Source organism: Zonotrichia leucophrys, chromosome 15 (assembly GCF_028769735.1).
Source record: "Zonotrichia leucophrys gambelii isolate GWCS_2022_RI chromosome 15, RI_Zleu_2.0, whole genome shotgun sequence".
NCBI classification, from domain to species: Eukaryota; Metazoa; Chordata; class Aves; order Passeriformes; family Passerellidae; genus Zonotrichia; species Zonotrichia leucophrys.
The window spans coordinates 10,377,869-10,401,650 of NC_088185.1; the positions used below are offsets into that span (position 1 = coordinate 10,377,869).

Consider the following 23,782-nt stretch of genomic DNA (forward strand, 5'->3'; position numbering starts at 1 on the left):
GTGGGAGTAGCTGGGGAACTGCACCACTCAGAGCAGGGAAAGCATTCCCTGCAGCCCCTCCTTCCCAGGGAAATGGGGTTAGAGTAACCAGGAGTGCATCCACATCCTCTCCCAGCACTCCAAATTTCATCCTTGCAACAGCTCAGGTTAAAGCCATTTGTAGACCTGTTGAAGTCACCCTGTTCTCTGCAGCTTCCATATCTGGTTTACATACAGCCTGGGGCAAGGAGTTAAAAATGAGACAGGCAGCAGGAAAGGACCTGCATGGCCCTCTTCAGAGGCAATACACATGGCTCTGATTGCCTCTCCATCTTTCCATCCCCAGCTTTGAATGGAGCTTATCCAGATGAAAGAGGAAATAAGGCACATTTCCAGTCTAACTGCGCCAGGCTGTGGAGCAGCAACACCACTGAAACAGCACAAAGCCCCCTTCTCCCCTTGCAGCTTGTGAGTTTAGGAAATGAGTGGGACTGACCTGTGAGCTCAGGGAGGACGGGGGCACTCGGGAGAGGGGTCCGCTCTACACGGAACTCTAAAAACGAAATGCAAGACAGCTTAGGAACTCATCAAACGCCCCCAGGGAGACCCCCAGAGACACAGCAGCCAGGGTCTGCTGGGGGAGCAGTCTGCAGCCAGACTGCAACCAGGCCAGTGTCTTCTTTAAACTGATTTATAACTGGTGCTGAAAGGTGCTGGACTCCTGCCCTGAAGGCTGAAAGGATCCATTTATCTCAGAATAAATGTGGCCAGGGTAGGGCGAGTTCAAGCATCACTGTGTAGCCTCAGGTCTGCCCTGGAGCACCACTCTGTGACCTGGCCAATCTGACCTCTCAGCCAATCTGACCTCTCAGCAGCAAGGCCAGTGGGTGCTCAGTATGTGCCACACTCAGCCTGGCACAGGTTTACAATGAGGGACTTGAAGCCACTACAGCTAGATTCATGGAGAGCTTCCAGACAGCCAGGAGGCAACAGCAACTTTCAGCCAGTTAGCCTGGGCTCACCTCAGACAAAGAGGAAACTTCCCATTCCCAGCCCTTAATATCAAAACTTCATATATCAACCATCACACTGAGGGATGGAGTAAGGAAGGGATGCTCAGAGTTGCCACAACTCTAGAAAACAGCAATAACACAGTGTGTCCCTTAAGTGTGCTCTGCCTCATTCCCTGGCCTGGCAGAGAGCAGCAGGGGAGGCCCCACAGCTCTGAGCAGCTGGGACACAGCAGGTTCCAGCCATTGATTGCTGAATCCATGTTCTCAGCACATGGCAGTGTTAGAAACCACCCAGTTAGCAGGGGATCTGCAGCCCCCTGATGCTTTGTGAAGGCTGTGAGTGGTCCAGGCACTGCTCAGAACACAACTGCAGTGCTGCAGGCACCTGCCTTTTGCGTGCCCAGGAGATCCCTGGCACGTGGGGTTTGACATTCTGTGCTACTTTCAGAGTGGTGGCAACCCTGGTAAAGAGAGACAGACACACACAAAGGCGGTGAGACAGGCAGAGCTGCGGGGCCCTTCTGTGTCACAGCAGCAGCAGCCCTGCAGAGGAGGCCAGCAGAAAGGACATGGGAGCAGCCTTGGGCTTTTCCTGCCACTGCAGCGTGAGGATAATCCTAATGAAGGACAAGCTGTTCCCACCTATTCCAGGGCTTCTCCAATCCCCCTTCCACATCCATCTCCAATTTAAAGAAAGACCAAACAGGGAAAAGGGTGAAAGGGGCAGAGCCTGGGTTATAGATCATGCCAGGGGCTCCCATCACCTGAAGGCAGACCAAAGAACAGAGCAGGGAGCTCCACTCACCAGGGAACTGGTAAGTGTAACCAGGTGCAATGCCAGTGTAACTTCGACTCGCGTAGGTGGCAGCTTGGAAGCCTGGATAACCTGGGGAAGAGAACAGGACTCTGTTACTGCAAGCTGGCAAGGTCTGGCTGCTCACCAGCAGCAGGAGCATCCTTTGGCATCAGACAGCAGAGAGGGGTAGCAGCAGAAGCCCCAGGAGAGCGCTGGGCAGAGCACACAACACGTGTGAGCCTGCAGAGTTTTAGCAGCCCCATTTAATTTTTCCTTGTTCCAAACATGTAAGGACATGGAGATTTCCTTCTCAGACTCACAGCTCTGCAGACTAAGGCTTTCTGATGCATCAGCTGGATTTACAAACAGGAGATCAGGAAGGAGGGGGCATTTGAATGGCTGAGTCACTTTTGCACTGGAAGGGTTGGTGAATGCAGGTACAAAGAACATTTCTTCATGGTGCAGGCAGGAGCACAAGCCCTGCTCTTCCCCAGGGAGCTGACCACCTATAGGAACAAGCCTGTGAGAGTGCAGGGCATTCACTCACAGATGAATATTTGAGATCTCCCAAGACAAGAGTCCGTATATTTCCCAGTGACTCAGTTTGAGTCTTGCTGCTTTAAAATTCAGATGGCTTAGAAAAGGCAAAACCCAAAACCACAGGCTGGAGATTTATTTTCCTTCAATAAGTCAAGAGAAAACATTGGTGAAAAAATGCCCTTTTGGGGGTTTTGTTCAGTGACTAACTGCTACTCAGCAGGCTTAGCACTGAGAGCCAGGCTGAGTACACCCTGCCCAGCAACACCAGCAATGATCCTGAGCAAACAGTGCTCTTGGGTCAGCTCAGTCCTGGCTCCAGTGAAAGCGAGAAGAGAGAGAAGCCAGGACCAGCACCCACACTGGTAGGATCATGCTGACTCTCAGATCCAGGCATGAGGTTTTGTGGTCCTACAAAAGATAGGGCTACAAATGACTTTTGTTTTTCATTTTTATCTGAATGCTTTTGTCTTGGGAGCATTGGTAGACATGAAACCCAGCCTGCTTGTCACTAACTTCTCCTTACAAGACAGTTCCATGATAATGTATAACTTTCCCTGCAATACCAGGTATTTACTGTACCTGAGAGTGAGACAACACTCAACTAGAATTTAAAGGGTGTTTTAACAGTCTGTATATGGCAGTGGGGACATTTACACAGACCACTGCTTCAAGTGGAAGCGTAGCGGCTCTTTAGTCAACTAATTCATCAGAAAGCCTGTACGAGATGAAGAGGCCTGGGTACAGATTACCCCACACTCAGCTCTGCAGTTACATCCCGCTCCACATGAAGGAATTGCTGTCCACGGACACTGCGGGACCGTGGAGGAGCTGTTGAGGGGCAGAGCCGCCCCGCAGGGGCTGAGCCCGCCCGGCTCGGCTGTCCCAGGACCGGCCCGGCTGTCGCAGGCGGCGGTGGCACTCCGGTCTGCAGTTTTTTCCCGGTGCCAGCAGAGGGCAAGTTGCGATCGCGAACAGGTCCCGGCGGCCCCGCACGGGGAGCGCTGCCCTTGGCCGCCCCGGCGCTCCCGGAATAAACCTCTAAGCTGCTGCCTGGCACGGCCGGGAGCGGGGGGAGCGCGGCGGAGCTGACCGGGGCTTACCCAGCATGCCGATCCCCAGCATGAAGGCATCCATCCCGTAAGGCATGACTCGGGACCGCCCTCGTGCAGAGCCCGTTGGGGACATCACCTCCTTCGGCTGAGCTTTTTTACACTCCACCTGCCACAGGAAAGTAAGGATCAGGCTGGCCTGTCACAGGCTGGATCACAGACTGTCACAGGACACAGCCACGGAGCACAGGCAGGTCAGGCAGGGCTGCCTGCGTGACAGCACGTCCCAGCCCCAGCCACCTCTGTCAGCCTGCCCTGCTGCCCTTCTCTGGCATCACTGTCCCCAGCCCACATGGTGCCAGCCTTCCCTCTTGCTCTGCAGCCACCACAGGCAAAGGGGAGCTCCAACACTGCTTTCCTCCTTGTGCTGTTGCCCTTGATGTTCTACTTGAGCCTGCACCAGAGCCTCAAAGCCTAATTTTCCTCATTTCAGAATAAAGGTAAAATCTGCCCCTTCCCAGGACACTACAAGGTTTAGTGTAACTTCAAAAACTCCAAGCGCAGTACAATTCCTTGTTTAGCTAGCTCTTCTCCTTGAGAACTCAGTATTATGCTTCCCATACGGTTCACCCCCATACGGTGAATTTCTTCCCCAGACTGACTGCTGTGATTTTTGGGAAAAGACTCAATCTGATTCCCCATTGCAGAGAAGATGCATCAGGACCCAAGTGCCTCGCACCCTGCCTCTCCCACACCTCAGTCCCTGCTCCCCCAGGTTCTGCCCCAGACACTCACCATTTTGTTGTTGATCTCATGGAAGTGGATTTCACATACTTTTTCCACAATGTCTTCACTTTCAAATGTGACAAACCCAAATCCTGAAGAAAAAGCAAAACTCCCTGATCAGGTCAGACCTCTCGCAGTTTGAACTCCCTACTCACAGCCTTTTACTGGCAGGAGAAAAGGAGAGTACAATCAGCCCTTTCGAAAACAGCTGTCACTCATCTTCCCTCTCCAGCAAATTCTACTTTTATGCACAAGAACAGGAACTGTCCTCTTATAGATTCTCCTCTCCTACTCATCCCGTCCTTCCCACCCACTCTGAACCCAATTGGTCTCAAACCCAGGTTTGTTGTTCTTTGGGTTTTTTTAAACTTTGCTATTTGCAAGGCAAACCACATGGCTGGTGAGACTGGGGAGGATCTGGGCAGATGCTCACACAAAGAACCGGTGGGGAAACCAACAGCTGCTTGCCAGGACATCACCACCCTCGCTAAACGCACCCCACCAGCAGGAACACCCTGCAGCTCCCTCGCAGGCACTGGCCATGAAGCCTCGTGTGAGCAGGCACAGATCAGCAGTGCAGCTGCACACAGCGAGGCAGACACAGGCACAGTGATTTGCAAAGTTTCACCAAAGCAAGGTTTGTATCTGGGGTAAGACAGGACAGCGTGTTCCTGGCCCCTGGCCCACGCTCGCACCTCCTTTCTCTCACCAACCCCTTTGCTGACAGCTCTGGCAAAGCCCAGCTCGGGTGGGCAGACTGAACTCCTCTAAGCTGACTGCAACTGTTTCCGGAGAACTGAGGCAGGTGGGAGGATGTCTTAGAGCTCGCTGTGCAAGCAAGCTGGGATTAAGCAGAACTTTCTGCTTTCCAGAACTGGCCAATTCCAGAGCTGGTGTTGTAAAATAACATTCAAAAGCAGATGGGAATCCACTGCCCAAACCTCACCTTTTCTCCACACTGCCAGAAACACCTTGCTATAAACTCCTCCATCTGTCTGTGCCCAGGTAGATTCACACCACTCACCTCAACACCCATTAGCAGAGGAGCTCAGGAATTCAGCAGGAAAATGTCAAAAGCAGTCCTGAGCCCCATCAGTCCCCCACCAAGCCTGCTATGCCCTGGGCTGAGCCCATCACTGTTGACATAGTAGCTAGCAGCTCTCCCTGCTGCCTCCCAAAATGCCCAACAGCTCTCATTGGACCAGTGACTGGCAGGCACCCATGGAGGAACAGGGGTTAATGCTTCTTCCCTTTCAAGATGAAGCTGGAACAACATCCTAGGACTGCTGAGGCCTGGCAGTCAAAGTAGATTGAATGGCTTTAGAAAAAAGTAAAAATCTGAAGGGCACAGAGAGTAGCAAGAGCAGAAGGGAGAGTTCCCTCGCTGCTCTGGGGGCAGGACTGCTTGGAAGTGCTTCAAACAACACACAGGAAAGCAGCCAGCATAGGGCTGTTACTGACCCTGACTGGGAAGAGGCTGAAGCTAAGTTTGCAGGTCAAGCTGTTGCCATTAAATCTCCAAGCTGGATGCAAGTGTCAAGCCCTGCCACACCACCAGGTAGTCGGCCTGAGGACTGATCAGGAAGGCAGGGACACCCATGGATGGGCTGGGTCTGTATAGCACAAATAGCACAGCCTTGCTCCATCCTGTAACCAGACTCCACCAGCAGGACTCGGGTAAGAAAAGGTGACCTGGGAGCACAAGTGGGCTCCAGGCCGAGGAAGGGGCGAGAAGCAGGCACTCTTCAGGCTCTCGTGTCAGCTTTCCCAGAGCTCAGATTACTCGGGACAAGGTAAGACACACACTGCAGGCTGGAGCCACGGAGGTGAGCATGCAGAGGAGGGGGCCGTCTCCTCTCACATATCTGCAACTCGACGAGTTTACAGCACAGGAAACGCACTGGACAAAAGCTCTCTGTGTTGTGAGGGCCGCTGGTAAAAGATGCAGATGCAAAAGAATGGGGTGACTGGAGGCAAGATAGAGAGCAGCTGCGACCTGCATCCCCTGCTGCTGGATACGGACCCCTCCCTAGGCAAGGCAGGAGGCAAATCCTGTGCAGTAACCCCTCCTAGGGCCAGGAGACAGCTCTCACCTCGGTGTCGGTTGGTTGTCTTGTCAAACATCAGCATCGCATCATCCACCTGCAAAGAGAATGGCTGCAGTCAGATTATTACTGCTGCAACAAGCATCCTCCAACACAATTGTTCAGAGCTTCCCTGGCTTTCCCAAACCTGAGGGGATCAAGATGAGACATCCTGTCCCCGAGAAGGAAACAGGGTGGGCACACATATGCAGTACGCATAAGCTATCACACCAGGCACTTTCTCAAGCTGCAACCAGCATGGTCCTGGTCCCCCCACCAGCCCAGGGCAGGTGCTGCTGGGCTGAGCCCTTTTGGCCCAGCCCGTGGCAGCAAGCGACCCCGATTGTTTGCCTGCAGCTCCAGCCGGGGGCCAAGGAGCAGGGAGGGCATTGTTCCCAAATCCCGGCCTCAAAGGAGAGGAGAATCAAAGGGGGGCAGAGAAGCAAAGCTGGAGAGGGGAGAGGAATAAGGGGCCTCCCAGCGGTGGGGGAAGCGGAGGCCTCAGACAACAGAGCCTGCCTGGGAAAGCTGGGAGGCGCCCCCACCCCCACCCCATGAGGAGCCTTTCCTCTAAGTGAGGTTTCCCACTGCTGGAGGCTGTAATTAGAGCAAATTTACTGCAAGGCCTGAGCAGGGCCGCCTTCCCGGGGGGAGGGGCGGCCGGATCCCATCCCCCAGCCGGCCTGGGGCTGCTCTCCTCCCCGGCACATCACCGCCTGGTGCCACTTTTCCCCCCATCTTCCCGCGGGTGTTGCCTTGTGGAGCAAAGCATCCACTCCGCAGGTCAGCCCGAGCAGGGTTAAAAAATACACTTCAATCCCCTCCGTGTAAGCTCCAGTGTAAACCTGTCCCACTGACCCATCCCTCCTCTAATACCACTGCCTTAATCCGATTATGAAACTGGACGTGCAAGTGCTCAGGGGAGGTGGCAGCAGTCTCCGGCCAGCAGCTGCCCTGGCCCTCCTCCTTCTCCGTGTGAGACAGCCCCTCCCTGAGCAGTGAGCCCTGCATGCCCCCCAACTCTGCAGGATTTCCCCCTTGCCTTGCCCCAGGAAGAATCTGCATTGCTGGCTGCTCCTCAACAGTCACTGGACAGGGAAGAGCAGCCACGGGCTTTGCCCTTGGAGACCCCACAACCCCAGTCAGGAAGGGAGAGGCTCCTATTCTCAGGCCCCCAGGACACCCAGCTCCACCTCAGGGCCAGGTGGATGGAAGGAGCCCTTATTGACAATTCCAGTACCATCATAAGCAGACAGGGATCATATTTGATGCCCTTGGCATTGTCTAACACATCCACTCCAGGTGACAACAGACAACCTGGCTCCTGCTCATCTCACACACTTACCATCCTGGCTCAGCCTCCTCGGCCAAGTAAACAAACACCTGAGAAACATGCCAAGCATCCAGCCTGGAGCCACAGGGGACATAAGCCTTGACACAGACCTGAAGCAACTCCTCAGCAGCTTCCCAGGACACACAGTGAGGGAGATGGGCACTGAGAGCAGCTCCTCACACTGTCATTCCCCATTGCCATTTGCTCCCACATCTGCACCATTTCCCTTCATGGCATAGCACAACTGTGATGTGCTGGAGGGAAGCCAGACATGGCTTTAAAAAAGTTCAACAGGTTTTATTGTCTGGTTTTCCTCATTTTAAAATCTAGATCCATTCCCCCATGCAGTTCTCAAAAGGCTGGAGAAATAGCTGCTGTCCTCCACAGTAAACACTGGGAGAAGGTTGTGTCAAAGGCACTCTGAGGCTCTGCCACTCCTAGCTCAGGTAGCTGGAGACCACAAACCCATCGCAATGAGAGATGGGCGTGAGGGAAAAAAAACCAAACTAGTGTCAATGAGCACAGGCCCACTGCTGATTTACTCTGTCTGACCAGCCCTCCTCTCTGCAGAGCCTGGGAAGCAGGAGCAACTACAAGTGGCAGAGCTCATTGCACTCCCACACAAACTCCTGGCACAGCAATATCCCAGGCAATGACTGGGCACTGCCACAGTGCTCAAGCACTCAGAGAAAGATGTGCAACCACTTCATCCCAAACCATGCTGTATGCTGTGAGGAGAGCTGCAGCTTTCCTCCTTCTGCGCTTTTTCCAATGGCTCTGCTTTGAGGTGTACCCAGCACTCCAAAATGTACTTGCCTTGCAAAGACATATTTGTTGTAACACATGTGCTCTATTTGAAAGCTTGTTTCCTGCTAAAAACTAAATCTTACACAGTACATAAGTGTGCGTGTATATATATATGTGTGTGTGTGTATGCACACAACTCCAGGGCTTCAACTCTGTGTATGGCTGTAACTGATATATTTTATTGCCATTAAAACCTACACATGACCATCTTTATGTCTCCTTTCAAGGCAGCCTGTGGGTTGAGTTGGGTGGTCTCAGCACACACCTGTGAGGTAAAGCAGGGCCCAGATCCCCCCTAACCCTGGCTACAGGGGATACATCCATCTGTCTCCTGCCATGGATAACTTGGGCAGACCTTCACTCTGAGGCACCACATCCAGCACCCACCAAAGCTCTGCCTGCACCGACTCTACCCCACCACGGGCCGTCAGTGGGCAGCTATTGTGGTGCTGAAGCACCGCAATCCCCCACCCCCGCTCTTCCCTCCGCGCTGGGCCTTTCCCGGCTGGGCCGCGCCGGGCCCCAACAAAGGCGGCCGCCGGCGGGGCCGTCGCGATGGCAACGCGGCCGCCATGGCAGCTGGGGCCCGGATTAGCGGCTCACAAAGCCGCCCCGCAGCGCTCCGGGCCCGCGGCCTGCCATGGCCTTCGGAGGGCACCCACCGGGGGCCTCCGGCACCCCGGCACAGGCGAACCGGCGTTCCCGAGGGATTCATCCCCTCGTTCCAGCCCCGCGGCTCTGGGCACGGACACCTTCCACAGGCTGCTGCAGCCCCTCCAACCTGGCCGTGAACCTGCCCTAGATGGGGCAGCCATGGGTTCTGTGGGCAGCCTGGGCTGGGGCCTCACCAGCCTCACAGGGAACAACTTCATCCTAAGAACCAATCTAAACCTGCTCTTTCTCTCTCTCTTTTAGTTTGAAGCCATTCCTCCTTGTCCTGGCACTACATGCTCTCGTAAATGATCGCCCCCAGAAACCTGGTGCCTTGAGCTAGAGGGATCAGACAGGATGACATGGTGCTCCCTGCTTTCTAGGTCCTAAGTGTTCCTATGCCTTCCCTAAATAAGAAGGAAAATAAAAGAGGAGTGATTTTTTTTTTTTTGCATGCTTTCTGTCTGGGCTAAAATGTATTTTTCAAAAGCATCTATCCTAATTTAAAGTGGTGGCAAATCTAAGACATGCTCAGGCTTGTGGCCTGAGGGTGACATACAAACCTTCATGCAAAAGCCATCCAGCAGCCTGGACTCACTCCCCTGTCCTCAGAAGAAGAGCATGATCTCCCCCTAAGGCCAACATCTAAACTGAGTTTGCCACTGGATTCTCAACAATTGACTAAAAATCACCAAGGGAACCTGGCACCTTGAGCTTGAGGAAATCAAGACAGGATGAGCTGGTGCTCTCAGCTCTCCTCTCTAGATCCTAAGTGTTCCCATGCCTTCTCTGGACAGGCAGGAGGAAAGAGGAGCAATTTTTGTCCTGCCAGGTGCTAAAAAACTGTGAGGGCACTTGGAAGAAGAGTGAACAGAGTTCACTCAGAGAAAGCCCTTTCCTCAGAGGGTAAGTCCCCTAAAGAAATACTTCAAAAGGGCATCCTCAACAGTTCCTTTTCACACAGTCCCAATGCAATTCCAGAAGTAGCACTACATCCAAATTACAGGAAAATGTCTGCCTGAAAAAAAACATTTTTTGAGATGAGAATACCATGACTGAAGCTTCAGCACCTCTCATTTAATGGTGCCATAATCACAGATGATCCATATTCAGCCTTGGCCAAAATACCTGGGGGTTTTCAGAGGTTTAATTCCACTCTAATATCTTTCAATTTTCCTGTTTCATTTTTAGTTATCTGCTATGGGGAAGCCAATGACATCCTCATGCAGATTTAATAAAATAATAATTTTCAATACCATTTTGATAGGAAATGTTGGATGCACTTTCACAAAGGTAGATTTTGAAAGTTGGTAGTTTTGAAAGCAAAGGGTTTGTGAAGATGGATATCTTCCACCTGAACTGTAAATAAAAATGTTTGAGCTTGTCCTAGAAGGAATCACAGCAACATATTTGTAGTAAAGTTAGGCAGAAAAATAGTAACTGTTGAGACAGCTTCCATATGGAAAATAGAAACCAAACTATCTAGAAACCACTCAGCCATCCTGTCAAGAGACAGACAGCATTAACAGCCCTGTGAGGTTCTCCCAGCTGCACAAACAGGACAGGCCAATTCCAGGAGGAGGATGCACGGGCAGAGAGGCTGGCTCCAGGGAGCAGGTGTGCTGTGCCTTTCAGACCCTTCTTACCCCACTCTGCAGAACTCTGGGAATGAGACTTGGCCAAGGGGACAGAGCCTGCTCCATGCCACAGAGAGCAGAACAGCCTGTCCAGGTGTCCTTGCCCGCTCTCACACAGGCACCTGGCAAATATCAGGTGAACCCCAGAAGACCTGAATGACCATTACTGCTGGAGTGGTTTTGGCTGTGTGCCTACCAGATGCGGAGCACAGAGAACCCTTTGTTCCAGAGGCATTGTCACCACAGGCCAAACTGCCTACTGCCACAAGAGAGGTGATCAGATTCCCCTTCTCCTCCCCTCCCCATCTGTTCATGGCAACCATGTTATGTGTGAGAATTTACATAAATTGCCCTCTGATCTGTGGAAGAAAATCCAAAATCCAGTTTGGAAATCCACAGCAGGTTGACAAGTAGCTTTGATCCCTGAAATTTCCAGAGAGCGTCAGATTAAGGATTAATTAATTAACATTCTCCCAATCCACAAAGTGAGAAAAATCATGGCCACAGTAAGTACAGAAACAAGTCTTCCTTAAAGGCATTTGCCATCAGTATCTGAAGGTTTTCCTATTAGTCAGCAGGGAAAACCATTTCACACACCTAAGTCAACCAACCCATTCTTGTGGCAGGAGTACATGAACAGGCATTTGTGACAGACCTACAGACCCTCACCTGATCCAGCACCTCAGATACTGTTGCCATGAGGGAAAATCACTGTAACAGCCATCACCCCCAGTGAGACCTCAGGACTTCTCAGGTCCAGAATTTGGATGGAGTATTAGATGGCAGCCTAAAGGTCAGAACCTTCCTCAGACCCCAGATCTTTTTTCTCGTTTGCTTCCAGGGTATTTTTAGAGAGGAGATCTCTCTCTTTCTCTGGGCAGGAGAGAGGCTGAGCTTTCATGGCCGACTCATCCACACACAATTACCTCAGGCCCAGTGAGAGATGCAGACTGGTTTTAAGCACTTTCCAAGCACCCTTGGTGCTGCAACTGATTAGTGAGTCATGCAAAGACGTCACTGGGAATGTATTTCCTGCACTGCTGCTTCACCAAATGTAAAAGCACACAACAAAACCATGAGTTCAAAAACCTGATTCAGGTGCAGGCCCCCATTTCTTCCAGGACCTCTGCACTTCCAGTTTCTGTTAAGATCAGCTTCTCTCCTGATGGCAAACAAAAGACCAGCTGCATCAAGTTAGAGCAGAGCTCCGCCTTGCCCAAAACCGCCCAAGATACCAACCAACAGACAACTTTGGAAGAACATAAAGATAAGGCAAGGATATTACCACAGAGCCCAGAACACTACATCCCCATCCAAGCTATTTGTGATTTGGAGATTTCCTGAATTCAAAGAGGTGTCTGGGTCTGTTAAAGACCTTCCATGAATTTGCCCAATCATTTTGGAGCCTGTGTAAATTTTAGTAACAACATCCTGCGGCAAAGATTTCACAGTTTAGATATGCACCACAATAAAATTACTTTATTTGTTCTAAGCCTCCTCCTATCTTGCAATTTATATGACCTTCTCTACCACAAAACTTCATCAGACCAACTCTTGCATTAGAAAGATGAGCTGAGTTTTTTCAGTTTTGATTTGAAACAAATAACCTTGCTTACAAGATGAGACACCCAACAGTCCAAAGAAATTACTCTGATGGACAACTCCTTTTCCTCCCCAAAAATAATACAGAACAACATGTTCCCACAGGTTGAAGTAGCAAAGGAGGAAGCTGCAACTTGAGCTCCTCTGGCATTCTCATACATGTTGAACTAGACAGAAGACTAGCTGTGCCTGAGGTGGTAGCTGCAAGACACCTTCCTCCTCTCTTTCTCTTGCAGGTTTCAGTGAGGGTGGTAGCCTCAATCTAGAGAAGCTGTTGAAATAATTCCTTTTGCTGTCTAAAGAGCTTCAACACCATCCAACTTAAGCCAAAGTACTTGGCTACACATACTGTGAATGAAAGTCTTTCCAGGACTTCTGTCCTACAGTTGAAAAAATAATCTCCTTTAGAAAGCATGTGCATGGCCTGAGCTTGGAGCTCAGAGAGATTCAAGTTTTGGAACCAGAGAGGTGTTTCCTAGAGATCCAGCTATGCTCAAAGGCCTCACAGCTGCACCTGACAAACCACAGCCAGCTTGAGATCACTTTTCAGTCTTTCTCTCTGTACTAAAAAAAGAAAAAAACAAAACCTTTGTATTTTCTTTCTCAGGAAAACAGCAGCCCATGTATTTTAGTCAGAGTTTTGGAAGGGAAAAAACCCCAAAGTGATTCCTCTTTGAGGCAGACACACTGTATTTGGGATCCTCTTTAAAGATTCACCTTTTGTGCCTGTTAAAACCAAGAATTTTGATATGAAGAACTGGGGTGCCAGTCTCTCTCTCTCTTGCTTTATCACTAAGTAATACTCACGGATTTCCTTTTCACACATTTTCACCTTTTTTTTGCCACTTCCATTTTACAAAGGTGAGAGAAGGTTTTGGACACAGCAAGGAAAGATAACAAAACAAAACAAAGAGAATAAGCAGAAATGCCAAAATGGAAAAATTACATCTGGGACTTTTGTCTAATGAAATAGAAAACCATTTCCTTTGCAGACCAGCTAAAGTTCATTTTTTTTTCCTGCTAATGGACGTAGGAGGTGTGCTGGTTCTGACCTGAGATGCACTGACACCAACCACCTTGGTAGGCTTGTGAGCTGCAGTTCACGGATTTGAACTGGAGAGAACATTATGATAATCTAATTTGACCTCATCTGTTCTGCAGGCCATAGCACTTCCTCTTGTAATTCCTTCAGCATGTACATGCTTTTTGTCTGGGCTAAAATGTATTTTTCAAAAGCATCTATTCTAATTTAAAGACCTTAAATGGTGGCAAATCTAAGACATGCTCAGGCTTGTGGCCTGAGGGTGACATACAAACCTTCATGCAAAAGCCATCCAGCAGCCTGGACTCCCCTGTCCTCAGAAGAAGAGCATGATCTCCCCCTAAAGCCAACATCCAAACTGAGATTGCCACTGCATTCTCAACAATTGACTAAGAATCCCCCCTGGGACCCTGGCAACTTGAGCAATCAAGACAGGATGAGCTGGTGCTCTCAGCTCTCCTCTCTAGATCCTAAGTGTTCCCGTGCCTTCCCTGGACAGGCAGGAGGAAAGAGGAGCAATTTTTCTTCTGCCATGTCCTAGGTAACTGTGGGGCCACTTCAAAGAGAAGGGAACAGTTACAAAGCTCTTTCCTAACAGGGTAAGTCCTCTAATGAAATGCTTTCAAAGAGCATCCTTAACAGTTCCTTTCCACACAGTCCCAATGCAATTCCAGAAGCAGTACTGGGCCCAAATGACTTGGAAAGCCTCAATGAAAAAACATTTTCTGAGATCAGGATACCATGACTGGAACTTCAGCACCTCTCACTTAAAGATGCCGTAAATCAAAGAGATGAAGACCACTCATTGTGTCTGGGACACCCATAAAGATGGGATTCTAGGAGACCTCTGAAATCACAAAGCACATCATAAAGAGCCACCAAAAGAGACTGTGCATCAAAATCATGTTTTCCACGAGTAACAGCTGAAACTGAAGGCAACAGGCTTAACCCTACAAACCAGAGGTGAAGGCCACAAGGCTTTCTTCTGAAATGCACTTTCCCATTGATCCTGTCCATCCAAGCTCTCTACTGTAGAGAAGCTCTCAGGAAACAATTCTCCTGGCCATGGGTGAATTATTTGAGGCTTAGTCTGGAAGATGGTTACAGGCCAGGAACGATGCTTTACACAAGAGCTCTGAAGAGTCTCTCATCTGAAGTGCACAGATGAGTCAGAAAATTGCCCTGAAAACAGCAAGTCAATCTGACCAACCCTAACATCTCCCCATGGAACTTCCTCAGAACCAAGGGGACAACTGCTGCAGCCCCACATAGGCTTGAAGCTCTGGATGTTGTCCAGGACACTGGCTCTTCAGAAATGAATTGCTGTGCAGAACTCTCCCTCCTGCCCACTCCAGAAAACAGTCTCACACAACCACGCCTTGCCTGACATCAGAACACCTCTCAGCACACAACCATTAAACAAGAGAACCATAACAGCACCCCAAAAGAGCTGGAAAGGACTGCTCAGACTAGAGCAACTGTAACTGCCTGTAGACTGAGTGCCCTGTGACATGCTGCTTTGAATTAGCAGGGATACAGTCAAGGTTAAAAGGGGATTATGCCAAAGACAATTTGTTTTCCTATCAAACACATCCATCAGCACAGGAGAACTTGCAAGTCAAACAGCCTTGAGACTGCACAGACACATGAACACCACCACCTTCAGCGGTGGCACCCTTGAGGATACCATGTAACAGCTCTTGGGGACACAACAGAGTTTGCCTATTTCTTACAGAAAATGAAACCACACAGAGCTACCAACTGGCAAACACAAGGATATCCAACCACTTTCTCTTAGAAGTGAACAGAGTCCCACTTTGCACACATGTAAATTTGGCTTCAGAAGCTGAACAAAGGTTCTGAGCAGATCCTTGTCTCAAACTCTCTGCCCAAAAGTTTCAGCAATACGGCAAATCTGGTCACAAAACTCCCTTTCACTAATTTGTGTGCCTTAACATGACATCACCCTTTTGCAGGAAATTTCAAAAGAAAATACCAAGCCTTCATCTCCACACTGCAGCTTCCATGGTGCCTCCCTCCATGACCATGATTCCACAAGCAACGTTCTGGCTGGGTCACCAGCCACCAAACCATGTTCTTCCCTCCTGACTGGGCAGGAAGGTTCCAAGAGCTGCAGAATCCAACATTTCCTGCCCCAAAGAGCAAACCTATGCACAACTCCACTGAACAGCAGTGAAACAGTGACAATGTCCTGCCCACAGAGGTGACCACACTCCTTGGGTACGATGATCCCCTTCAGTTCCTAATCCCATTAAAAATCTTGGGATCCTTCAGTCTAATCCTGCTGATAGCACTCCTGGAGATGCTGACAGGACACAACTGAGCTCCCTTCAATGCTCAGATTTGGTCCAGTCTCACAATTCACACACCAGGCTGTCATGGACCATGGCACAACTGACTTCCAGCCACAATAGCCCACCCTTCCCTGAGCCACCACCATCCACAGAAGAGCCAGACCAACACAAGGGACAGCCTTAGTGCCAAACTTTCTTCAATATAGAAAACTTACACCACCACTTGCCCAAGACTCAGCAGAAGTTTCAGCACCTAAAGACTTATTTTTAACAAAGAATTATTGAAAAATAAATCACAAGGTTTTGAGTTAGAAACAGGCCAAAATCAGAGGTTTGATAAAGCAGCCACTCTGTTAGGAGTGTCTACAGCATTTGAACAAACTGCAAATCTGTGAGCCAAAAGAGGCTTCTGGATAGGGAAAAATTTCCCATAGTTGAGGTCCTAGCAACTCTGGGAACAAGGATAAACTCTGTTTCAAATCACCACAGGGCAGGAGTCACTGGCTGTAGCCCCTACAAGGACATTACAGCCAGCCAGCATCTGTAACTGACCTTTAATCTACTTAACCCTTGCAAAAGACTCAAGCTTCTAATCCCGCCCCCACAAAAGTTCAGAAAACTCCTTTTGCCCCAGAAGCAACAGCTTTGATCCAACATCACTCAAGAGACTTACCTTCCCAAACTGCTCGAAATATTGTTTCACATCCTCCACAGTAGTGTTCACAGACAGACCACCCACAAATATCTTCTTCGTTCGGGTCACCATCTGGAAAAGGGAAGGACAGGAATTCACCAAATAAACCCAGAGCGAGCAGAGAACGAGACTGAAAAGGCCACTAACTCCCCTCTGCTGCTGGGAAGTGCTTTTCCCTTTGCTGCAGGGCTTCCAACTCTTGAAGCCCTCTGGCCAAACACAGCTGGCAGATCTGTCCCACACCAAATTCTTGCTCTTGTCTTCACAGAGCCCACCACACATGCCAGCACCCAGCCACCACCTCCTCGTCAGACAATTACCATCTTCTTCCCTCACCAACCTGCCACCACTCCCTTGGCACTGTGACACCACCCCAAATGTGTGGGGCACAGCTGCCCCCTCCCCAGCCCTGCCATTCTGCACAGCCAGCCTCCTCCAGGCAGCCCCAGAGGTGCCTGCTCTGCCCCCAGGGTGGCAGGAAGCCACCACAGGCAGGTTCCCCAGGCTTTGCCCTCCCACCCCACAAATTGCACAGCCTTCCAGTCTGAAATGGAATAAGCCTCAGTTCACTCCCATTCTCCAGCACCTCAATGGAGCCCAGTCAACACCCAGTTAAATCTCTTTTGCCTCTGCAAGAAGGTAAAGCCAAGATCCCTGTGCCACTTGTCACTGATACAGCTGGGACAAGGAAGAAAACTAACTACCCTGAGAGGGGCCATGGCTGCCAGGCTGAGGCACACCGACATCCTTTGAACCAGCTCTCCAGCTGCATCCTCCCCTTAGCTGCTTGGCTACACCCCTGCTCTCAGAGGAACACATGGTCCTAATTACCCCAAGGAGCATAGGGCTAATCCGCAGCAATTCCCTGCCTTGGAGAGCAGCCCGTTCTAACACTAAAGCACCTTCTGTCACCAAACTGCTTAATGGAATTAACCCAATTCCTACCATGTGCTTCCTGGCTCCAGTTACTTGGGATACCTGCTCACCAATTGTTCTCAGTGCCTGAACCCCTTACTTCCCTCCCAGCACCAGTCTCCTCTTTCCTCTCTGCTTCTCAACACAGCTTCTCCCCAGCTCTTTCACCCCTAACAGCACTTGGAATACAGACTCTAAACTTTAAAATTCACATCCAAGAGCCAAGTTAAAGGAAACCCAAAGTCTAAAGGCAGTCTCCAGCATGCTGCTGGCTCCTCAGCTAAAAGTTTCTAGCTGCACACCTAGACAAAGTTCCTGCCACTGTGCATTTTAATGCCAGAGCCTCTTGTAGGTAAGATCCAACACCAAACTCCTTTTGCCTTTTCCAGTGCTGAAGCACACAAGGGCATTTCACAAAGTGAAATCCTTCTCCCCTTCCCTGCCACACACCTATTCATCACACACAGGTGCACACACACAACACTCTGCCACCTGTGTCACATCACAGCATGGAGCTGTTCCATATCTCCAAGGGCCTGGAACTTCCAACCATTTTCTGTAACCTCAGAAGGACTAAGGTCACCCTGGGCAGCATTTAATCCACCAGCTCTATCTAGTGCATCCTGAAGTACAACCAAGGGTTCTCCTGGTTCCTTCAGTGCCACACAAACTCCCAGCACTGTGCTCCAGGTGAGTCCTGAGCAAACCCCAGCGAGCAGCTCCATTGCATGCATTGCCACCTTGCACAGAAGGACAAGGTTCACCACCACAAATTGTGCCCCTTGTGGCACAAGGGCTGCCCACAGTGCTTACCTTGGGCTGTGCTCGGCGAGGGAATGCTACCTTCGGGTCAATCTGAAAGAGATGTGGGGAAGAACAGGTGAACACATTTTTCCTGCCTATTTACAGACACGGTTTCCTCCATGTGTGCAGCTGTCTCTACCCATGTAGCACCTTGCTAAAAACCCAAAGAATCTACCTGAGGTTCATAAAATGAAGCTGGCTGCAGACATCTTTCCCTCCTGGTAAGGTGTAACCCAGGGAGACTACAAGTCCCAGCATGCAGCGGTCCATCTCCAGCTGAGCACTGGGCAGATGCACTGAGAGCCCATCACATGCTGGGATTAACAGGCTGGGTTGCACCCTCCCGCTTGGCCAGCCCCTGGGCGCCTTGCATCACCAGCCTCATATTAAAAGTGATTTCTTTTGCCTTTTTTGCTCTCACCTTCACTCTCCCTACAACTACAGAGTTCATCTGGGTAGTAACAAGACAGAAAAGAAGCAGTGCCTAAACCCCCAAACATTTCATCCCTTCAAACACAGACTGAAGGGCAGACAAAAAGAAGCAATAAAAGAGCAGACAGGATGGCACAAATTAACCCGAGGAGCCCAGGCCAGGCGGCTGCAGAGGCTGCGGCCCAGGGATCGCGCTGCCCCTCTCCCCAGGCCGCGCTGCACACAAAGCCGTGATGCCTCCCTCCCTCTCTCCCTCCCTCCCTCGGCGGGCTGAGCCTCCATTGTGCCTGTTCAGCTTCCCTATAAACCTGCTGCTGGCCGGAGCAGCCGGGCCCGCGCCGCCATCCAGGTGCCGCGTGTTCTGCCGGGCTCAGCACGGATGAGCGCCTGCCCACATCGGCCTCACACCACCAGCAGCACCACCACAAAGCTGGGACAACACCAATGCAGCTGCAAGCCAAACACCCACAAAGCCTTCTCTCCTCCTCAGCCACCACTTCTTTCTTTATAGCCTATTTTTACAGTAACTCCTGTAAAGTTACATCACATCGGGGATGATCCAGACCAACAAATCAGCTTACAAAGACCTGTGGTAAAGGCAGGTTTGGCTCATCCCCACACTTGGACAGGCTGTAGCTGGGAGGGCAGCCTGGAGCATTGTCCCATCAGCCCAGCAGCTCCAACAGCCCAAAAGGAAGCTGTGTTTCTCCAGCTCCTCTCACTGCTTTGTTCAGCTTTCCAGCCTGGCTGCCCTCCCGTCCCGCATCCTTTTACTTGTCTCACAGCCCTGGAGCTTGGCCCCCCTGTGCCCTTCCACCGGCTCCTCTCACTGCCTTCCCCACCTCCATCCTGACTCACAGCTTACAACATAAATAAACTCAGCACGTAGGTAAACACAGGCAAAACTGAAGAGCACAAATAAATTCAAAAATAAACCTCTCTCCCCAAGCTCCAAGCGCCGGCAGATTAGCATACCCTCCGGTGCCTCCCTGGGGCATCGGAACCATCCAGGCCCTCCCCTCCCCACTGCTTCCTGGCTAGTGCAGACACCCACAGCGAATTCTGAGGACAGGGGACGGCAGGAGACCAGGAGGTTGATGGCAGATAATAAGCAAAAACAATAATCTACTGTCTTTTACTTCTCAGCCAGTGTCATTCAGCTCCTGCCAATAAGATGCTTTCATACTCAGCAATGCTAAGCTCAGCCTCATTTTCTCATTACCCTGAGTGTGATCAACTGGGCAGAGATAACGTGTCCTCCTGGCTGGAGAGAGCAGGCAGTCATTTCACAAATTCTTCTGCACAACCAGCTATTGTTGCAGGTAGAGGGAGGCTGGGGTGACTGATTGCAGGCACAGCCCTGGGAACACGCAGAGGGGAGCGAGTTCGGTGCCGGACTCAAGTTACTCAAACTGGGCTGCTCCTTGGCTGCTGGAGTCTTTCCTTATTAAAGCAAAGGCACCGGTACCTTATTCCCTCATTTCTGGTGTTAAAACAAATAGCCCTGGAGGAGTTGTGTTTCAGTGTCACCCACTGACGTAATGGATCCTTTTTACAAACCCAGATAGAAATCTGCTAAGAGCATTCAGAACTGTTCAGATTGTATCCAAAAAACAAAACCCCAGATCAGGCTGCAGTGAATGGAAGTCACCTGAGCTCAAACTGCTTCCAGTTCACCCCACAAGACTCTGGTAATGAGGAATCCCACTGAAGTTGCAGGTGTACCAACAGGCCAGCCAGGTCCTTAGCAATGCTCTTCAGGCCACCTAGAGCCCCATTTCATAGCTCAGATCTCCCAAGTGCTGTGCTAGCCTAGCTGGTACCAGTGTCCCAAAGCACGGGGAAGGCTGGGAAGGACCTGCCAGACATCAGGTCCGGGTTTGCTCTTTCATTGTACCTCTGTCACTACCTCTGCCCTGCTGGTCTGCACTGCAGGGGAGCTGCAGATCACTCCCTCCACCACAAAAGACAAACCCAGCAAAAACTCAACAACGGCAACAAAGAAACGACGGGATGACCCAGCACTGCCAAGTGCTCTTCCCAGAGCGCGTAAAGAAGCAGCTCAAGGCAGCGGCCAGCTGCAGCTTTACAAAGTCACGCAAATCTTTTACCTTGAGATTGTAAAGGCAATTCTCATATCAAGTATTTTCAAAAATAACCCTGTAGTCTGCTATCTAGCTTACAAACAAAGAGGAGTCTGAAGAGAACAAGGCTGCACCGAAGAATTGGGCCAACTGCCTTCATTAGGGTAGGAAGAATCAGAAGACAATGAAGCAACAAGTTGAGCAGACACTGTCTATCAAATGTTGTTTGCCAAGAGACACCAAGCCCCATGAGAAGGCTGTCCTCACAGGACACCAGACTTTTTCCTACAAAGTTTCATAAAACTCTAAATTAAGATTTAGATGAGTTTGTGTCATTTAACCCAGGACTCACAGCAAAGCCTTTCACTTCAGCAGGGAAAAGGCATATGGAGGTTCCATGTGCTCCCATAAGATCAACCTCTTATGAGACAAAACACCCCAAAACATCTGATCCAGCTGAAAACTGCACCAAACAAAAAATAGGAACAAAGGGGGAAGAGGACCAAAGTTCCTAACAAAGAAGGCCCTGGTGAAACTGTCCCCATTCTCTGTGCGTGCCGGCGGGGCGAGCGGAGCAGATGCAGCAGGGAATTTCAATGGCCACGAGGCCCTTCTGTTCTCCTGCAGCGCCCACCGTCCCTCCCTGCCCGCCTGGGCTGCACCCGGGGCCGCACAGCCCACCAGCGGCGGCTTGGGGAGGAGAATGGACAGCGTGGGTTTCAGCTCGCTCCCAGCCCTGAAACACTTCCAGGATTAGTGCTACAACCAACATCCATCACTTGCCTTTGCAAGAGGGGTCTATGCCAGCCCACAGACTCATGACAGGACTAGCTGATCAGAGACTGTGTTTACACAGGCTAGTGAGAAAAAAAAAAAGAGAAAAGGAAAATCCTGGGCCCTCCTCAAAAAACATTACTGTAAACCCACCTCCCAGAGCAAAATTCACATCACTCCTGGAAGGAGGAGGGCCAGGAGTCCTGGGGACCAAGCCTCAGCCAGGAAGGCTGGGGTGGGTTTAACCAGGAGCTCCAGTGGGGAGGAAGGACCTGTGCACATCAAAGGGAGCGATCCAGGCAGTTAAACAGGAACAGACATAAATCTTGCTGCAACTCATGCCGTAAACCCTAAGAAAGAGGGTCTCGCTCTCCCGCCCTCTCCTTCTGCCAAGATAAAGACTAGGACGCCTGGGCCACGCAGTGCAAGAAATAAAACTCTGCAGTTGGACTCCTCAGCAGCCCTTGCCTGGAGCCAGAACATGCCCCCTCACCATGCCATCCCCTTGCAGACCCCGCCACTCCCCCGTCCCTACCCTCACCTTCACCCCAGGGCAGCAATAAGGAAAAGGAATTCAGGGGAAGGCCAGTCACTGAAACTAAAGAGAAGGGACCTCCCACTCAGACATCTCACCCCCACCCCTCAAAACCGTCTGCACATCTCCTGAGCACCACAGATTGACAAGGCAGGACCCACCACCTTGCGCCACTAGTCCAGCGAGCCACCAAATCTTTCTGCTGGCCCACCTGGGGGTCCTCATCACCCAAACTTGCAGAGTGAGGGCTGGAGCCACAGCCACTCCAAGAGGCTGGTGGTAGCCCACACGGGCAGACACTGGCCACACTTGGAGACAATAAAGTCCTGAACCTCCATGACTACTACGAAAACTTCACCTGGAGAAACCACAAGAGAATCTCTGGGGTGCACAGAATGAGGGCTCTGCTGGGAAGGGGGGATGCACAGGCCACCATGGCCAGGGAAGCAGGGCCTGGGCGCTGGGGAACAGCACCCCTGAGGAGGGATCAGTGCTCAGCAGCACACAGGATGAAAGGGCGGCTTCCCTCTCTCGGAACGCAGCCACATCTTATTTCCCGGGGCAAATCCTCATCCCAAACGTGTTCAGGTGTCCCAGCTTCGAGAGAGCTACAGTCACTGCCGGGATGGGCCTCGAGATGGGCCTTACAACCAACGAGCGAGAAGAAAACCATCACCAGGATCCACAGACCCGCACCAGGAATCGGCACACGGTGAGCCCTGTGCTCGGGCGGCAGCTAGGCTACCCGCCGGCAAGTGGGACAGAGAAGGGAACGATCGATCCGTATCAGGAATCAATAGTTTACAACCTCTAACTGGAAATCAAACACTACAATCGACGGCTACTCCGAGCACAGCCGTTCCGCCGGTAAATGCACCCCTGAGATAAGAGAAGTCATCTCACCGTCTTGGAGTCCAGTTCATGTCTGGATTGGGCCAGGACCTTGTCGACGCCAGCCTGGTCCATGAACGTGACGAACCCGAAGCCCCTGAGCCCCGCAGCCCGGGCAGAAGAGGGGATGCGGAGAGAAGAGAGAAAGTTGGTTAAAGTGGCGGTCGGGCCGCGGCGGGGGCGAAGGGAGGCGCGGGCCCGGCCTCTCACCTGGATCTCTTTGTCAGCGGGTCCCGCATCACCAGGCACTCCTTCACCTCGCCGAACTGGCTGAAGTACTCCCGCAAGCCCTCTGCAAGTACAGCACCCACCGTGGGTGTCCCGTCCCGTCCCGGCCTCGCCGCACCCCCCCCGGGCTCAGCCCCAGCTCCGCCACCCCCGGCCCCGGCGGCAGGTGCGGGGCCCCGCGACGCTCACCTTGCGTGGTCTGCCAGCTCAGTCCCCCGATGAACATTTTGCTGCGGGAGGAAGGGGAGAGCCGTGAGCGGGGCCGCGCCGGGGGGCCGCGGCACCCCGCGGGGGTGGCGGCAGCGGCGGCGGGGCCGCGCGGGGAGGGGAGGGCGCGGATCGGCCATGTTGGCAGCGGCACCGCCGCCGCCGCTGCCTCCGCCGCCGCCGCGCCTGCCCGGGCCGGGCGGCCGGGGCCGGGGGAGGGGGCGGCCGCGGCCGGACCGGGGGGGGCGGTGGGGGTGGCAGGTGGCCGCCGCTGCGGAGGTACCAGGGGTCGTGCGGGGAGTCCGGGGAGGCGAGGCCGGGCTGGCTGCCGTCTGTCTCCATTCGGACCTCTTCTCCCTGCGAGGAGCGGCGCCGCACTCCCGGGGCAGATGAGCGCTGGAAAAGGGGCCGGACGGACAGGCCATGCTGCCCCCTCCCCCGACCCCTCTCCGCCGGGCGGGGAGGGAGCGAGGGAGGAGGGCCCGGCGGGCACAACCTGCCCGGCTCCTCCCACCCCCGCCGGCCCGCCGGCCGCCCTGCGCATAAAACCCGCCGGCGGCACCGGGGCCGAGTGCCGGGAGCCG

General features: G+C 52.0%; 1 protein-coding gene across 4 annotated transcripts in view; it reads right to left on the reverse strand.

Moving 5' to 3' along the window:
* Window positions 1-23,677, reverse strand: part of MSI1 (musashi RNA binding protein 1) — a 28,498-nt gene extending 4,821 nt beyond the window's left edge. The window contains exons 1-11 of one of the 4 annotated variants that reach the window (XM_064726608.1): window positions 23,482-23,677; window positions 23,181-23,221; window positions 22,974-23,055; window positions 22,776-22,860; window positions 18,057-18,098; window positions 16,308-16,400; window positions 6,257-6,305; window positions 4,173-4,255; window positions 3,429-3,546; window positions 1,798-1,878; window positions 476-532 (exon numbers count right to left, since the gene is read on the reverse strand). In XM_064726608.1, the coding sequence (XP_064582678.1) occupies window positions 476-532; window positions 1,798-1,878; window positions 3,429-3,546; window positions 4,173-4,255; window positions 6,257-6,305; window positions 16,308-16,400; window positions 18,057-18,098; window positions 22,776-22,860; window positions 22,974-23,055; window positions 23,181-23,221; window positions 23,482-23,540 (790 nt within the window). In that variant the 5' untranslated portion in view covers window positions 23,541-23,677. The remainder of the gene's footprint in view (window positions 1-475; window positions 533-1,797; window positions 1,879-3,428; window positions 3,547-4,172; window positions 4,256-6,256; window positions 6,306-16,307; window positions 16,401-18,056; window positions 18,099-22,775; window positions 22,861-22,973; window positions 23,056-23,180; window positions 23,222-23,481) is intronic. The other 3 variants (XM_064726607.1, XM_064726609.1, XM_064726610.1) reach the window with 3 other exon arrangements.
* Between the last annotated feature and the right edge of the window lie 105 nt (window positions 23,678-23,782).